The sequence below is a fragment of the Callionymus lyra genome, chromosome 11 (assembly GCF_982586985.1).
Source record: "Callionymus lyra chromosome 11, fCalLyr1.hap1.1, whole genome shotgun sequence".
In the NCBI taxonomy this organism is placed as follows: Eukaryota; Metazoa; Chordata; class Actinopteri; order Syngnathiformes; family Callionymidae; genus Callionymus; species Callionymus lyra.
The window spans coordinates 6,114,770-6,133,289 of record NC_141828.1 but is presented as its reverse complement, the minus strand read 5'-3'; the positions used below and the strand labels follow the sequence as shown (position 1 = coordinate 6,133,289).

Below are 18,520 nucleotides of genomic sequence, written 5' to 3'. Positions count from 1 at the left end.
TTTGATTCAACTTTCTATTTCTATTTTAATAGACGTTCACTCTGTTAGTATAACGATGCCTTCGGAAGATTTTTTCTATTCAACTTAACTTTGTGTAGAAAAATATCCACTTTGAATGATTAAAAATGGAAACATTTAAACAATTAAATATAGAAATTTGATTAAAAAAAAAAGTAATGCTTAAAAAAACACTTTATATTAAACGAACCGATGGCTGATATAAACGTCATGTGCTGTCATTTCTATAAAATAAGCTTAAACTACAGACTTGTTTTTAGAAAAAGTTTATTTTTGATTTAAAAAAAAAAAAAATCATCCAGTCGAGATTTTTTTTGACAAAAATGGCTCAAAACATTGTTATCAAAATCATGATGCAGTGAACAATGACAAAAACGGGGCGAAGGCATCAGCCTAAAAACTGCCCACTCAACACTTAACCTCAATATAATAAAAAAAAAAAAGAAAATTCCCTCCCCTTACTCACACTTCCTACTAAACATGTTCTTTCACAATAAAAGTATCAAACACGCAGTTTGATCAGAGTTGGAGTTTTTTTCTTTTTTTTTTAACAAATTAAGGTCGACTTGTTGTTGACACGTCAAATCAAATGCGAGTCGTCATCTTTGAATCCACACCAGGTTCAATGCAAAAGACTATGAGGGAGGGGTGAGCGGTGGCAGGCCCTCGTCACTAGGGGTCGCCGTGTCGTCGCTCGGGTCTAAACTGTCCTTCAGGCTCATGGTCCCGTCCGAGGACGGGGGTGCACACTCCGAGTTGGGAGGAGTCAACTCGAAGATATGAGGCTCTAGCTTGCTGGGCGGGGGGGTCTCGGGGGAGAGGTCTTGGGTGCCGTTGGCTTCCACCCGCGGTCCGGAGTCGGGGACGTCGGTCGGAGCCAGGGCCAAGTCGGGCTTACGGGGGGTGGAGTTGGAGAGCAGGCCGTCGCCGAGAGCCAGACCGGGCTTCTCCACCAGACGCCACTGCATGATGCTGGTGTCCTTCCCGCCCGTGGAGATCAGGTGACCGTCGTCGTGCTGGAAGCTCACGTTGGTCACGTGACTGCTGTGGGCGCTGTACTTGTGGCTGGGCGCCTGCAGGGGGGGCGGGGGCACGGGTGAGCAACGGTTCCGGTCCGCGGATCGGGTTCAGGACTCACCTTGGCCCGCGAGCACGGGTACGAGAAGAGGTGGACTTTGCAGAAGTCGTCGGCCAGAGCCAGGACCTTCCTGTTGTGGGACCGGACCAGAGCGTTGATGTCGGTGCCATCAGAACCTTCAGGCCACACCCCTGAGAGAGCGACACCGTTATAGTACACACACACACACACACACACACGCTAATGCTAACACACTCACCAAACACGTGGTATCCCAGCACGCAGGTGTACGTGGCCCAGTCTATGTCTTTGCACTCGGACCGGTTCCTGATCAGGGAGCAGCCCTTAGGAACGTCCCCTGAAACACCATCTATTTAGACACGGCAGCACAACTCCAGGGAACGTTCTGGACCATCAGAACTTACAGTAGAGGATCTCATAGTCGCCTGAATTGGACATGATGAAGTTGTTGTCTGGGGACCAGTCCAGGTGTGTGATGTAGCTCGAGTGACCCTGTGGACGGAAGAATATAAAGAACATGAGGAAGACGAAGAAAACATGAAGATAAGAACATGAAGAGAACTATAAGGAGAACATGAAGATGAAGAGAACTATAAGGAGAACATGAAGATGAAGAGAACTATAAGGAGAACATGAAGATAGAAAGGAACATGAGGACAATGAAGAGAACATGAAGAAGATAGAAAGGAACATGAGGACAATGAAGAGAACATGAAGAAGATAGAAAGGAACATGAGGACAATGAAGAGAACATGAAGAAGATAGAAAGGAACATGAGGACAATGAAGAGAACATGAAGAAGATAGAAAGGAACATGAGGACAATGAAGAGAACATGAGGACAATGAAGAGAACATGAAGAAGATATAAAGGAACATGAGGACAATGAAGAGAACATGAAGAAGATGAAAGGAACACGAGGACAATGAAGAGAACATGAAGAAGATAGAAAGGAACATGAGGACAATGAAGAGAACATGAGGACAATGAAGAGAACATGAAGAAGATATAAAGGAACATGAGGACAATGAAGAGAACATGAAGAAGATGAAAGGAACACGAGGACAATGAAGAGAACATGAAGAAGATAGAAAGGAACATGAGGACAATGAAGAGAACATGAAGAAGATAGAAAGGAACATGAGGACAATGAAGAGAACATGAAGAAGATATAAAGGAACATGAGGACAATGAAGAGAACATGAGGACAATGAAGAGAACATGAAGAAGATATAAAGGAACATGAGGACAATGAAGAGAACATGAAGAAGATGAAAGGAACACGAGGACAATGAAGAGAACATGAAGAAGATAGAAAGGAACATGAGGACAATGAAGAGAACATGAAGATGAAAGGAACATGAGGACAATGTAGAGAACATGAGACGTACCGAACACTTCCCAGAGCGACTGTATTTCCGTCCGTTGTCAGACACGTTATACAGGTAAATGAAGTTGTCATGGGAACCGACAGCCAACAGGGTTCCATCTGCACACACGTCAGGACGTCAAACATCAGTCAGTTCATGGATCGTGTTCCTTCAACTCACCGAGAGAGAAGCGAAGAACCGACAGCTGCTCGTTCCCGTCAGTGTGTATCGCCACCAGATCTGTGGTTTCTGCGTCCAGGACGTACCATCTAGACCCAGAGAAGATCAGACCACCACACCTTCAGACCCCCACACCCCCCCATAATGGTTCAGGAGACTTACTTTCCAGAGTGAGTTCCGATGGTGACCACAGCTCCGCTGGGATGAAACTCTGCACAGTGTCCATGTTCCTGAAGATCAGAAGACAAGTTCAAGTCGCTCCTCGACCTTGAAAACGGAGACTCCTGCACGAACCTCCAGTGAGCGGCTCCAGCGCAAGCTGTGATTGGCCGAGTCCCAGAGGCAGACCAGGCGGTCCTGAGCGCACGTCAGGAAGACGTGTCTGGACGGATGTGAAGCCAAACCCCACAGCTCGTCGGTGTGTCCCTGAACACACCACGAAACATCTCGTCAGCGCGAGCCTGCAAACGACCTTCCAGCTGCTCCACGACCCAATGTTCTCACCTGGACTTCCACAGTGAACCCATCGTTGAAGGTTCCTCTGAGGATGAAGTTCCTCGACGTTCCCACCAGGAACTCTTCGCCTTTCCCTGCAGACACAGCCCTGATGGCCCCGTACTGATCCGGGACCTTCAGAGAGAAGTGTTGAGGAACTGTTGAGAAGTGTGTGTGTGTGTGTGTGTGTGTGTGTGTGTGTGTGTGTGCGCGAGCGTGAACTCCACCTCGATGTCTTTCTCAACATGCAGGTCGTGATCCCAGAGGATGATCTTCCGGTCTTTGCCTCCACCGGTCAGGAAGGTTCCGTTCCTCAGCTCGCACAAACAGAACACGCTGCCCTCGTGACCTCGGACCTGCCGATTTATTTGAAAAGCTGCAGACACACAAAACTTGACCTTGAATAACATTAAACATCAGATGTTTCACTAATGTTCATTGCTTGGGTTCATATCAGTGTCACTTTGTTTCATGTTATCATTTACATTATTCTTGTGTCAATAACTTTAACTACAGATCACTCTTTGCTTCGCTAAGTCACCGTTTATGAAACCATTGTTCTCTACATGTATTAAGGTTGCAAAGAACACAACAAAATAAAAAATGTGAAAGAATGGAGGGCAGGACACTCACCACGGGGGCCTTTGCCTGTCTCCGCTGGGGTTCTGGTCCAGATCAGGAGGATTCCTCCAGAGTCTCCAGTCAGGATGTCTCCACTACTCAAGAAGGCAAGACACTGGACGAACTTGGGTTTTTCATATTTCTGGAAGACAAAGGTTTGTTGAGACGTCTGAGCATCAGAAGCAACGATACAGTGGTCCTAGTTCTGTCACGAACACACAGGCCTGCAGTGCTATTAGTTTGTTGTCATGGTGACCAACATCATCGTCGTTAATAGTTACTGTTACTCACGTCCATAGTAACCGACATTTCATAGTTACAGACATCATCGCCATAGTAACTGACAGTATTGTGATAGTCACAAAAATATTTGTCATGGGCATTAAAATAGTCTAGGGCGATGATGTCGGTAACCATGGCGATGATGTTGATGATGATGATGTTTGTAACCATGACGATGATGTTGATGATGATGCTGGTAACCATGACGATGATGTTGATGATGGTGTTTGTAACCATGACAATGATGTTGGTGATGGTCATGATGTCGGTGACGATGATGTTGGTAACCATGACGATGATGTTGGTAACCATGACGATGATGTTGATGTTTGTAACCATGACAATGATGTTGGTGATGGTCATGGTGACGATGGTGTTTGTAACCATGACAATGATGTTGGTGATGGTCATGATGTCGGTAACCATGACGATGATGTTGATGTTGGTAACCATGACGATGATGTTGATGATGATGTTGGTAACCATGACAATGATGTTGGTGATGGTCATGATGTCGGTGACGATGATGTTGGTAACCATGACAATTATATTGGTGATGATAATGATGTCGGTGACGATGATGTCGGTAACCATGACAATGATGTTGGTGATGGTCATGATGTCGGTGACGATGATGTTGGTAACCATGACAATGATGTTGGTGATGGTCATGATGTCGGTGACGATGATGTTGGTAACCATGACAATGATATTGGTGATGATAATGATGTCGGTACTCATGACAATAATGTCAATGATGATGTTGGTAACCATGACAATGATATTGGTGATGATAATGATGTCGGTACTCATGACAATAATGTCAATGATGATGTTGGTAACCATGACAATGATGTTGATGATGATGTTGGTAACCATGACAATGATATTGGTGATGATAATGATGTCGGTAACCATGACAATGATGTTGGTGATGGTCATGATGTTGGTAACCATGACAATGATGTTAGTAACCATGACAATGATATTGGTGATGATAATTATGTCGGTGACGATGATGTTGGTAACCATGACAATGATGTTGATGATGATGTTGGTAACCATGACAATGATGTCGATAATGATGTCGGTAACCATGACAATAATGTCAATGATGATGTCGGTAACCATGACAATGATGTTAATGATGATGTTGGTAACCATGACAATGATGTTGATGATGATGTTGGTAACCATGACAATGATGTTGATGATGATGTTGGTAACCATGACAATGATGTCGATAATGATGATGATGTCGATAATGATGATGATGATGTTGGTTCCTTTGATTTAAATCATCACCACCACAGACAACGTCATAGTTACCGACACCATGATCAACGACAGTCAGTAAATGATTCAACAATAACTCCAAAATTATTTGTATGATCAGCATATTTTCCGACTGAAATAATCCAAACAAAAGATAATCTGAGATAATTCATCCTATAAAATTCATTTACCCCAAAGATCCCTTGTTTGCGTGCAAGTGAGGTTGAATTCCAGGTCCAGAAGAAGATGTGAGACTTTCCACATGTTATGATGGTGGTCGGGTCAGTCGGGTGGAACTCTACCACAAGAACCACCTCGTTCGTGGTCTGGAACAAAGGGAGAGACGATGAAGACCAGGACCAACGGACCGTCAGAGAATGACAATGTTCTTTACCTTTATCTCAGCGATCTTGGACTTCTTCTGCCAGTCCCAGACCGTCAACATGTGGTCGTTGGAGTCATCGATGACGCTGAGGTGCTGACCAGAATCCTGGAGTCAGCAGAGACGACACAGAAGAAAAGAATGCCAGGAATGAGGAGACAGAAGGGACACGTGGACGCAGATGTTTAAGACATTAGCAAATTTTTTTAAAGAGAGCATTGACACTCACAGCTTTGGAAAAAGCCAAAGAGCCGACTCCGCGCTCGAAGGTTCCGAGGCCGATGATCTGCAGCGTCATCAAACTGAAACTGTCCCAGACCCGGACATGAGGCGCTACAGCCTGAGGACGAGAAGATGAAGGCGTCAAACCATCGGATTAAAATTACAAGCTTATCAATTTATATATGGATCTACTGACTCCTTCAAGAAACATCTTAAGACATTTGTATTTGTGCTACTTCTTAATTTTCTGGGACTCCTGTGTTTGTCTTAGATGTCTTGACTTTTAAAGTATATATTATAACAGTGTATTGTTTTGATTGTTCTTTGTGACCCTGGTCTAGAAAGATCTTTACAAATAACTGTTACATGAACAGTACAACATCACATCATTTACCTTCACACACATCTAAAATACAAAATAAAATGTTTTATTATCAAACTCTGATGGTCCAGGGAGACCAGAGGTCAATTCTTAACTAGGTTTCAAGCCCGGGGGAGTTTCAGCGTTTTTTTTGTGACTGTCTTTCACAAATTTAATTACTTCTTTTTTTTTTTTCTTCAATGGATTTTTGTGTCGTTTTCTTGTTAAACTTTGGTCATTTTCTTGATAGCATTTGATGTGATGATCTTTAACCATCAGACACTAGGAAAAAAATAGTCTTTACAAGTGCGAAGCAAAAACATATATAACTTAACGGATAAAGTTAGCAAAAGTTCTCAGTTAAACGATTCCTTTCTCCATATGTCACAAGCTGTAAATGTGAGCTTCTATCCTACCCGCACTCTCTTCTTCACCTTTTTCACAACCTCGACTCATTCATACACCTGCGTTCTTTCCTTTTGACATTAATTCCTCAGAGTTGACGAAAAGCTACTGAAAGCGTGACTCGGACAGAAACATCGTTTTCCTCACCCGTCCATCTTTATCCACTCCTGCGATCTGTCCAGTAGCGATGCGGATCTCATCGGGGTGGACGGCGAGGCTGAGGAGCAACACAGCTTAAATCAACTCGTTGGACAACAAAACCGAGTCAAACGTGTCTCGGAAGATCACGCACCACTTGACACAGTCGGTGTGACCCAAGTAGTGCCTCTGGGCTCGGCCCTCGTAGTTGAACAGAACCACCACGGAGGCGATGAAGTAGACGATCTCTCCGGTCGGAAGCAAGTAGACGTTCGCCCGACAGTCTCGGCCGCGATACCCGTACCTGCAGCGAAGGTCAAGGAAGCGGCAGGAGAATGGAGGTTCTGATCTAAGCGGTCTGACTCTAGACTCTAGACTTTCCTTTATCGTCATTGCACACAAAACACAGCAGTGACGAAATTGTGTTGCTTGGCAACCGACACAGCAGAGAGATGTATATATAAAAAGTATAAATATAAGTTAAAAATAGTGCAATATAGTATAAACAGAATAAATAACGTTATAAATATCGCATATAATAATTAATGTATATAAAGTATAAATACAAAAAAAGTTAACAATAGTGCTAATATGTTATAAATACATCATATTTTAAATAGTGCACAGCGATCAAGCTAGAGTCAGGTCCCCGGTCTGGTCAAAAGGATACACCCACTCCAGCTTTAGTCGCTCCGAAGGGAGTTCTGTCCGGACCTCCTTGTAGTCTACTACATCCGAAGGGATGAACATGGTGATGGGACGTCCCCGCATGAACATCTTGATATTTTTCCCCTCTGGGCGAGAACAGGAAGCATCGATTTTAACAGGTGACAAAAAAAACTGCTAGTAAGCGCTGGAAGCTCATTGAAGGTTGACGGACAGGTGATGGACAGGTGACGGACAGGTGCCAGGCACGAGACATTCAGGCGACAGGTGGGTGCGAGACACGTGACGGACAAGACGGATGAGGCGCACATGTTGGAAAATGGTGTGACATCTCTGAAGCACAAAACTGTAAATCACCTGAGAGCAGGAAGCTGAGCCGGAGTGAAGCAAAGACACAAAGCCATTAGCGGCTGATGTTAGCATGCTAGCACATAAGCCACCGCTGTTAGCTTGCAAGCAAGTTAGTCTCAGATGAGACTTACCAGCCTGGCTGTTTTTCTCTCGGGTCGACACTTTTGCTGATGGAAAATAAAATGGCCGTCACAAAAAACAAAAACAAAATCATGATATGATGATTAAGGCTAAAAAGAATAATACGAGGAAGATGAAACGACAATTGATCGAGGACGAGCAACATACCCTGATTGACGACCGGCTCTCTGTACCTGAAGAGACCGAGAGAGAGTTAGTAACAAGTGTGCGTCAATGTGTGCACTATATTCAAGTATATCAGGTCCATCAGAGTACTTTAAGGGCAACTAATGTCAAACACAACTTTGCTGACTCACATGTTTCAAATATTGAATCTTCCTCTTTAAGATACAGTTAGTTCCTCATCATGACCATGTTTTCAACTTGTTCATTTATAAGGTCGAAATCTGGGAGAGTGAGAGAGAGTCCATTATGACGCAATAATGGCTTCATTCCTCCAGCCAGATGTAATCAGGCCCCGCTTTGTTTATACAACGAGTCCCTTGGAGGTGGAGACTTCCGGGCTTTATCACACGCAGTGACAAACCGCCATGTATGTCCAATCAGAGCAGAGTGGGTCTGGTAATGATAAACCAGATTTAATCTCCAGAAATACTGTTTTCAGTGGGCGGGGCTTAAGATCATTTTCTAATGTCAATATTTGAATGAAGAGAGTTTTGTACAAATACACACTGATAATAGAGTCACACATCACACACTTAAATCAACGCATTAGTTGCCCTTTAATGTCGAAATTTAACATTTCAAATGTAGAAACTTTTTTTTTTATTGAAACAATTCAATAATTTTTATATAGAAATTTTGAATTAGTTGTTTTTTTTCTAAAGAAAGTGATTAGGATGTTGGCAAAACAAATCAATTTATTTTACACAAAGAGTTTCATATTCTAATACCAATGATGTATATAAGAATAACAAAATGTAAATTCAATATTTTGTAAGTTTTAGCCTTTTACCACCAGAGGAAACCAAAAGATCATCTGTACTTTTGTGGCATTAAAATATAACAATTTAAAGGACATAAAGAACTTTAACATAAAAATGGAATTCAATTATTTATTAAAAAAAACATTTGAAATGTTAAATAAAACCCATACTCTGATGGTTCTGAAGTACTTCCGTGCGCGTCTGCGTTACCTCTCTGTGCTTTTCACCATCTTGGCCAAAAGTTTTCCGGTCGAGGCAGCTTTGACTAGTTTATTCCTGCTTTCTTCAGACGCTTCAGTGGACTTTTTCGCCGACGCTCCCCTGCACAGACACACAAATGAATAAACACAGTTCACATGAACCGGGAGGAGCAGCGGAGGTCGGTCTAGAGCAGGTCTGCATGAGTGGACGTGGTCCACAGATGGTTTAAGGAGTTAGAGCAGAGAAGCCAGAGGTTAATAAGGTCTGCTGGGGTTCTCAATGTTCCCCATAGTGTGTTAAAGCGGAGTTAGAAGAGAAAAGGAGTGAAGCGGTTATATGGGGGAAGGTTGAGGGTCTGCCTCAGGGGGGTGTTAAGAGTTAGAGGTCTGAGACGACCCGGCGTTGAGAAGGTTCTGCGGGGAGAAGCGAGCGGAGAACCTTTTGAAGGCGGTTGTGCCTTTATTTCCATCAGAGGCGGGCGTCAGTCTCTGAGGAGTGGGAGGTCTCTGGGGGAAGTGGGGAGAGGCACTAGGAGACGGCTCGTGATGAGAAGGTTCCTCCTTCTTCTCTGGTCCACTGTTGAAAGAGAAACCAGGAGATTGTACTCCGAGTGGAGGTCGAGGTTTGAGGTAGTGTGGACCCGTCAGATGTGGAGGGGAATCCACGTGGACTAGGGTCGTCACCAGAACAGATACTTCGGTTCCAATATGCAAAAATAAAACGACACCAGTTGTGTATTCAGTACTGATGGTACCGTGCGAAGAAGAACCGCTTCGGTCTTCAAAACAAGGACTTCTGCCATTTCGAGTTAGACAAGTAATAATTAACCCTGGAATCCACTCCTGTAAACAAGACTTTTAATTCAAATGTGGGTCAAACACTTGAACGACGTGTTTAATTAAGTTCAGGGCGAGTGAACTTCAGTTTGAAAATGTGTTGCTTTTGTAAATGTGTGCGTCTACACGGAATAAACTCACTCTTTTTGAATGTGAAGAGGTTAATTGTCGTTTTTCTGTATTTAATAAAGTTATTAAATTTAAAGTCTTCTTGTTTTTCACCCTAATGCCAAGAAGAAACGAAAAGATGGTACTGGTGTCGACTGCTGAAATGTTGGTATCGTGAACTGATGATTATAATCTTAAAGAGCAGTAATACCTGCAAAGGTATCCTTAATATTACCATATAGAGGTACGAAATAAACCTCATGCTTTTAATAGTCGGTCAGAGTTTCTCACAGAAGATCCATTAGTCGACACCAAGAACAACCCTGTGTTCTGGAGACAGTTTTTCAGAACAATACGACGCAAATGTGTTGCTAGTCTTGGCTGTAAATTCAATGCAATATGAGCAAATAAAATAATTTAAATGTTACGTAAATACTAGGGCTGCACGATGTATCGAAAAGATATCGTGATATTGGCACATGACGATCGAAAACATGTGATAATTTATAAAAAATGTATTGCACAAATCAAGCATTTCTTAAATGCACACTTTGACTAATCAGTGTCACGTTCTGTAAAGTTGCCATGGCGACGCTGCCTTGAAGGCTCAGTATATACACGGAAGACTAACTCATGATCTACTCAAACACTCGTGATCCAGTCCCTAATTTCTTCCAACCCCCTTTGTTTAAAGCACAGGTGTCAAACCGGTCCAGAACAGGGTCAGGGTGGTGCAACCAATCAGGCGCCTGAAGACAGTCATCAATTAATTGTCAGTCAGGTGCTGCTTGTTTAATCCGACACCTGACTGGTTACCTCATGTGTGCTTGACTGGTTGGAACAAAAACCTGCACCACCTTTGGCCCTTTTCTGGACCAGTTAACCCCCTGATTTAAAGCAACATATTGTAAGAACTTTTCATGTCGTCTCAGCTGTTCTTTCAGCGTTTTTATAAGATCATTAAAACTTCCAAACAAGTTTAAACCTGTCCGTCTTCGCTGTATACTAATGAGCTAAGTTGTTAGCGTCATTTATAAAGTGTTACGTGTGCGTGTACAAGGAGGCGGGTTGTATGTTTGATATTACATCATTTATAGCAAAACAAATGATCCAACTCAAATAAGTTACCAACTATACCTCCATTCATCATCAGATTCATAATGCGATGAATAATCAGTGTTCATACAGAACTCTGCTGTACCGGCAAAACACAGAAACAAAAACATGCAAAGAGTCGAACCAACATGTATGTAATACATGACCAAGACGGCGAGGTTACACTTGAAGACCTGTTCCTCGTCTGAGAAGGTGAGTGAGCAAGAGAACTTCACGTCAATTAAGGGATTTTTTTAAAGTGGAGGTAGATGTTTCCGTGAGGATCCATGGACGGTAGACTATGGTGAAGTCTATTGTCGATTCTTCTGGGTCAAACATGCACGAGAACCACCAACCTCTTAGCTGCCGAGGACATGGTCTCCTTCCTGGTCACGGACACGGACTCTCTTTTGCGTCCTGGTGTCCCGCCGTTGGTGATGCAGGACATGGAGGAAGCTTCTTTGAGGTCACCTGAGGAAATAAAAGAACGTTGTAGACGACGATATATATATGGATCCACTAGAAAGAACCGGCCTGACCCACCTTTTCCTCTGGATTTCTTCCTGGAGGACGCAGAATCTTCCACGGCAGACAGGCGGCGAAGGACGTCGGCGAGGGCGGCTTTCATCACCGTCAACTCGTCCTCCTGCTGATGGACACGGAACTCCAAGGAGGACAGACGGTCCTGCACGTCTGAGACACTCGTGCCAGACATGCCGTCCTCTGAAAAGACAAGACCAGGACATGAAGTCTCCAGAGGAACACAAACAGACCCAGGTCACTTTTGAAGGTACTCGATTTGTAGCAGGCTCCACGCGAACATGTCTATACGTCTCATATAATCATGTCTTGGTCCATGTTAGTCTGCATTCCTCAATCATTCCATGATCTTGTTTTTCAAACATTTGCCCTACTTTCAAGTGGCTCGGATTCTGATTTCTATTCCAAACTCTCGTAAACATCCGGGTGTGGACCGCTTCAGACTTTCAGAGACGTTTCTGACGTCTGCTTCACAGATGGTGCCCAGAGTCGCAAAGAGGACCCAAGAATTTTAGTTTCACATCATTTTTAAGTGTATTTCTACTGTAAAAAAAACTCAATGGAAACATTAGAACACCTAGTGGATTCTATATTTACGCAGGTTTTTCAGGTGTTGAGTATTTTTTTTAATATCTTAACATTCAGTTTCAACTTGTTTGACTAAGTTAAAAAAAAGTTGACGGAAAATACCACAGCTGTTAAAAAAGGTGTTGCCACTGCCTTTTGAATAAGAAATATTACATTTTTCCCCCAATTTGTTTTATTTTCCATATTTAATTTTAAAACAATTATCACCTTGTTCGTCTCAATGACATTTTTTAATGCATTTTTCCGTCAAATGCCTGATGCATCCTGAACTTGAGGGTTTTTTTTATTCATTGGTTGGAAAGAATACTTTTCCGTCTGATAGTGGTCATGATGAATACGTCCCCCGCTGAGAGTCTGCTTGGCTGCCTCCAAAATCGACTTGGTATAAGAAAGGTTAACAATTTATATACAAGAGAAAAGTCTATTATGAAAACTTTATCCCATTGTTCAGTTTAACTAGCAAATCAAAATAATCCTCTCTGTGTATTTGTGCACAAAATAATACTATTTTAAAGGTTAAAAAGAGTTTTTCAAGAGTTACTTCTATTCTATAAATCAAGTTACACGTGGTAATGATTATTTTAAATCGTAAAAACCAGTCATAAGGAAGAACAATCGCACTGAAATTAGGTCGTAAAAAGCAACGGTCGTCGTCAGTGGTTCGTCTTCAGAACCACCAACGCAACAGTTACTAGTAACTTGACCCGGAACTTCATGGAGTCCGTTTGTGGCCCCCAAGGATATCAACCCCCCCCCCTGCATGTGCTGGAGAAAACTGTGGTCCCTGGTGACTTAGATGTGTCGGGAGGACGGGGAAAAGGTCACAGCGGGGGGTTGTTATGACAGTTGTCCTGCACAGCAGGTGAAAATAATAACAATCGGCGTTTTCTTCTCACCTTCCGTGTGCGTTTAATGTTTAGTCATTTTCTCTCTTAACTGATGCAACTATTGGATTCTGATCAGGCGTTTGTTTGCATTCGAGTCTGGTGACATCAGGTGACTTGTGCTGCAAACGGTGAGAACTTTAACAACAACTGGAAGACTTTTGGGTTCGAAACCTGTTCTGATGAGGAGAAACTGTATCTCACTTCTAGAAATGTAAGTAATTTATATTTATATAGCGCTTTTCCAGACCAGGGTCACAAAGCGCTTAAACAATCAAAACAATGTTCAATAAAATATATACTTTAAAGATCAAGATAAAACTGATAACACAACAGGAGTTCCAGAAAATAAAGGAAAAGCCTGAACAAATAGAAACGTCTTAAGATGTTTCTTGAAAGAGTCAGTTGACTCCAATGTGGCTACTTTTATTACCCCTCCATTCAACTCTGTGCCCCTTTTTCTCCACCCCCTTCCCTTTCCTGCCGGTCACAGCCAACCGTCAACACGGAGTCCGGTTCTACTCGAGGTTTCTGCCCGTTTAATTTCTTTGCTCGCTGGTGTTGCATTGCCTTCCCTAACTTTTTTTTTTTTACTCTGGGGCCTGTTTTTCTTTTACTGAAACCACAACTTCAGATGCCTTCGTCATGTTTTGACCTGTAATAAAGTGTAATAAAGTGTAATAACGCGCACAGACTCTTCCTCAGACACGCAAACGATCTTCGCAGACGCTCTTTCTTCACAGGGTCCGCTGGTTTCGCGCACCTGCGGCGGCCGCACGGGCGGTGCAGCCGTGGTAAATACAGCAGTGACACGTGTTAAACGTACACGGCGGTGGTCGCGCGCGCGGACGCTCGACCTTTAAAACCCGCACGCTTTTGGCGGAGTGAGCTGAGCCAGACGGCGACACTCACCCAGACTTCCGGTGATCCCTTCCATTTTCCAGGAGACTAGCAGGAGTCCAGGCCTGCTCGAGTGTCTCGGCGCGGCCTCCTGTCCAGGATACTCAGCCGCCCCTGCAGAGCACGACGCGCTGGCTTCGGTCCAGCTCTGACCCCCGACACGAGGCGGGGAAAGAACCCAGAACTCTTGAGGTACCGAGCCCGGAGAATGGGTAGGAAAATACTGAGGCTCCTCGAACCAAAGAGAACCGATCGACGCCGCTGTGCGTTTCCGACTCCGCCTTCCGGGAAACGCGCGCTTCCTCTTGAGCGGACCGACATTTTTCGTGCAAGATAGCGCCCCTCTGCGGCGGTAGTCTGGAACTGCAGGCGTTTATTTTCTGTAACTCTGAACCGTATGGAAACGTTTTAAAGTTTTGATGACGTAGACGGAGGAGAATTTTTATTCTATAGCGTACGTTTGAAGTTAAATCTTTTGGTTTAGATCAGGAGGAGAAAAGTTTACGTTGCCATCTTAGTTTAATTCCATGCGATAGTTATGAAAACTAATTTATTTAGTTAATTTATTTACTTTTTTAATTTACTAATTGTTTATTAAAACTAATAAAATAATATCACATCAACAAATACAAATAAAAAAAGAAGCAATATTGTTTTATTTGCGAATTGAAAAGGTGTTTCGAACGTATTTAATTGATCGAAAAAAAACAAAAACATTAATAAGTAAGTAAGTAATTTTTATTTTTATAGCGCTTTTCCAGACCAGGGTCACAAAGCGCTTAAACAATCAAAACAATACTCAATAAAGTATATACTTACAGGGAATCGTAAATAAACGTATCTATCCTCGAGTTGCTTTATGTTTTCTGTGTGTTGTTTGGTTCGTTTTTTAGAGCGAATTTGTTGTTGTGAAATGTTGTTTATTATTATTTTTCATTATCATTTTTACATATATTTTTAAAGGTTATTATAACCTGGTCCTTGGGTCGGATCTGGTGTTAGTGAACACGTTAATACAAACATATGTCGCGATATTGGATTTTTAAATTAGGGAGAAAAGTTTATAGCTCGATAGTTTATTTAAATAAAAAGAAAAAAAAGTTCTCAGAAACACACATCAAACTTCATAAAAAAAAAAGAAATAAAAAAGTGCACAACAGATGGTGTTATATTGTCTTTATCGGTGTAACACAACAACAATAACTGAAAAAACTACATCTTATGGTTTGTATTAACTAACCCCTCCCCCGTCCCACTCACAGCCCCACAACGTCCCCCTTCCTCCCAACTGACCCCCACGAGTAGCTGGTAGATTCTGGGGGAAAGAATTAAAGATGAGAAAATAAGTTTAAAGCTTAAAAATACAATGTGTTCATTATATTTACAGTAGTGTATTCACAGTTGCATCAAAGGGGTGTGTTTGTGTGTTTTGTGTGCGCTTGTTGTATGTGGGAGGGTCTCAGTTCTTTTGTGGGTGTGGGGGGGCAGAGCTTTAGCTGGTCTCTTCACCCCCTTCCTCCACCTGGTTGCCCTTCCCAAGGGTCTTGACCTTGACCAGAAGTTCAGCAAATGTTTCCTTCACCCCTTTGTCCAGCAGCCAGCCTTCGCTCTCGCACTCCGGGCTCTCGGGGTCCGACATGGACTCCAGGGCCGTGGTGAGGTACCGGAGACCCGCCATGTCTGCGGACTGAAGAGACAAACATGAACGTTCAACGATCGGTCGTGTCAACAACAACATCTGCTCATAGTGTGGCTCGGGTTTAAAGAGACCGGGACTCGGTGGCTCCGATACTGACCCACATAGTGAATCAGCAAGATCCATTTTCCCAGAATGCTACCCGTTGACCCGCGGATTAGACTTGGAATAGATAATTCTCTTAAACCAGGTTAGTGGATTAAGAGAAGAAGTCACGACTACGACGAGTCACGTTGATCTTTTGATGCCAGAAGATGCGAGGAGAGATCATGGTCCTTCCATTAACACGCCGTCACGTGTTCCTCGGCCGACGTTCTTCTTTCGTGTTCTATTGTCTTCTGCACGTCAAGGTCGACGGCCCAGAACCCATAGAATCGTGTGTCGCCCCCGAAGACGAGCCAGTCACCGAGTCACATCGTTTTATTAACTCGTCACGTTGACTCACATTCAAGCCACTTTCACTTCAAGCGAGCGAGTGATTTTGATTCGTATTGTGGTGAACAAGGTGAGAAGAACTCAAGTCGTAAACTGATGATGTCACAGAAGTCACTGTCAGTCTTAGTTGGAATGGATCAGTGAGTTATGATTGACATTTAATGACTTTAAGTGTTTCACTAATCATGGATTCAGTGGCTGTCGACTTGGATCTATTCACATGAATGATCATCTCAGTCACAGCACGTCAACCCCGTCATGAAGTCCAAGTGTTTTTTCTTTTTACCTCCAGCAGGATGGTGGCGATGATGAGGGCGCCGATGCCGTTCATCATGCTGCTGTAGTAGGAGAACAAGGCCTCCCTGCAGCCCTTGGTCCAGATGTTGAGCTCCTCTGACCGGTGGTCGTAGTCGTAGTGGGCCGAGTTGTTGGTCAGGTGGTGCTGGATGCAGGGTCTGGGCGAGCCGGGGTTGCAGCAGCTGAACGGCACGCTGTCCATCAGGAACTTGCCTTCCACGTTGCTGAGGACGCGGCTAAGAAGAACAACAACTGGGTTTAGAAGAGTAAGTCCAAGAGAGTCTTAATGTATTTAGCTGACTTCTCCTGAACCCGCGGGTTTATATTTACACGTTTGTCCTGGAAAACAAACAGGATGAACTCGTTTGAGCATCTGAGGTTAGACTGGAAGCTTTGTTTACGACACGAAATGATCTCTGTGTTCGTGTGAAAGTCTCTATTTATTTCAATTATAGTTCAGATTTTTTATATTATTTATACTACAATTAATATTTGAAATATCATAAATAGTCTTAATGTTTAGATCAACAACCTACTCATGCATCTGAACGTAAGGTTTTTGATTAGATTTTTAATAATCATTGTACAATTAAAAATAAATTGTTTCAAAATAAAAAATACACTTTTAAAGTGAAATATGTCGACTCCTCATGACGACATACTGAAGCAGCTATAAAAGGCATGTATATGATTCATACATCTAAAAGTTCTGTAATAAACAGACTTTAAACTATGGTTTTTTAAGTTGCGGCTCAGCTAGCTTGTTAAAAAATGTCGCTGCTAGCTGATGCTAAGCTAACAAAAGCTACTACTGTAGCCTCGACGTAACTTTTTGCGTCATTTCTCTCGATAAGACCCGAATCGGTTAATAAAAGTCTTCACTAGCGCCACCATGCGGTGGCATTGAGAAGCGACGCGGTCGCTGCCAGGCGAGGGATCAGTTGACGTGCACGGTCACAGTGACCTTGGGAAGATCAGATTAGTCCACGTTAAGCCTCTATATCTGCGCAACTTTCACCTCGTTAACTCGCTAAGCTCCGCCCCCACTGAGAGGACTTGACCGCTGCCAGAAATCTGGACGAATAAATCAAACATGTGGGATCAAAAAAAATGGTGGACTCACTCTTTGATGTGGTCGGCGCTCATGTCCAGGTAGCGGTTGCTGATCCACTGGATCTCAAACCAGTCCCTGTAGTTGTTGTTGCCGCAGCAACGGAACTCGATCTGCGTTAAGTCCAGCGTTCGCTTCATGAAGCAGCGTCCCGGCGTGTCCGTGTCCTTGTAGAAGCGGATCCCGTTCTTCAGACCTTCAGCCAGGGTCAGGTAGACGGCGAACTGCATCAGGAAGCAGAGCAGCGCCACCAGCAGGAGCAGCACGTTGAAGCCGCAGCAGCCCAGCAGGTAGGGCTTGAGCATGGGCTTCCACTTGGTGTACCTGATGGGGTCCAGCGAGTCGTGGCAGACCTTGCCGCCGATGGCGTTGACCCCGCACGCCAGGACCCCCGCCAGGATCAGCAGGTTGGGCACCAGGTGGCTCTCGCTGTTGTCCATCAGCTCGCTCCGCTTCCGGAGCTCCACCTTGAAGAAGATCCCGAGGCTGAAGATGAGGATGCCGACGATGACCGAGAGCCAGTAGAGCATCCACAGCCCTTGAGCAAGCTTTACCCGCTTCTGCAGCGTGAATTTCACCGGGAGGAACGGCATGGTGGGGGCTCCGACGACTCGAACGCTACTGGAAGAAGTGAGGTCGCGACACAAACGTTTCAGAGGACGAGAGCTGACGGTACTTCCATGACGCCAACTCACGAGACGCACATCGTGCTAACCACCGACCCACGGAAACCAGAAGACGACGCTGGCGCGAGAGAGTCCGGGTGTGAATGTGAGCCAATGGCACCAAGACGTCAGAAGGATAAAAGCAAATCCAATAAACGCCGATCAGCTGATCAGCTAATCAACTTACCGATAATCTGTTGGAAGCTAATCAGCTGCTTCCTGCGTCCACAACC

The 18,520-nt window shown here is 43.8% G+C and overlaps 2 protein-coding genes across 3 annotated transcripts; both read right to left on the bottom strand.

Moving 5' to 3' along the window:
• Positions 1-268: 268 nt before the first annotated feature.
• eml4 (EMAP like 4) lies at positions 269-14,376 on the bottom strand. Of its 2 annotated transcripts, XM_087802254.1 has the most exons (24): positions 14,096-14,376; positions 11,715-11,894; positions 11,528-11,642; positions 9,571-9,708; positions 9,142-9,252; positions 8,153-8,178; positions 7,996-8,031; positions 7,518-7,641; positions 7,002-7,151; positions 6,857-6,926; positions 5,951-6,061; positions 5,734-5,829; positions 5,531-5,665; positions 3,795-3,924; positions 3,389-3,537; positions 3,171-3,296; positions 2,961-3,092; positions 2,829-2,896; positions 2,667-2,755; positions 2,508-2,605; positions 1,522-1,609; positions 1,356-1,454; positions 1,157-1,287; positions 269-1,091 (listed from the first exon to the last, which is right to left on the bottom strand). In XM_087802254.1, the coding sequence occupies exons 1-24, from the start codon at positions 14,118-14,120 to the stop codon at positions 654-656; spliced, it is 2,865 nt and encodes a 954-aa protein (XP_087658380.1). In that variant the 5' UTR covers positions 14,121-14,376; the 3' UTR covers positions 269-653. The 2 variants fall into 2 exon arrangements, with proteins under 2 accessions (XP_087658380.1, XP_087658382.1); XM_087802256.1 differs by lacking the exon at positions 9,571-9,708.
• A 1,134-nt stretch (positions 14,377-15,510) lies between these two features.
• On the bottom strand, positions 15,511-18,218 carry prph2b (peripherin 2b (retinal degeneration, slow)). The gene is made up of 3 exons (XM_087803135.1): positions 17,635-18,218; positions 16,501-16,747; positions 15,511-15,770 (listed from the first exon to the last, which is right to left on the bottom strand). The coding sequence occupies exons 1-3, from the start codon at positions 18,213-18,215 to the stop codon at positions 15,576-15,578; spliced, it is 1,023 nt and encodes a 340-aa protein (XP_087659261.1). The 5' UTR covers positions 18,216-18,218; the 3' UTR covers positions 15,511-15,575.
• Between the last annotated feature and the right edge of the window lie 302 nt (positions 18,219-18,520).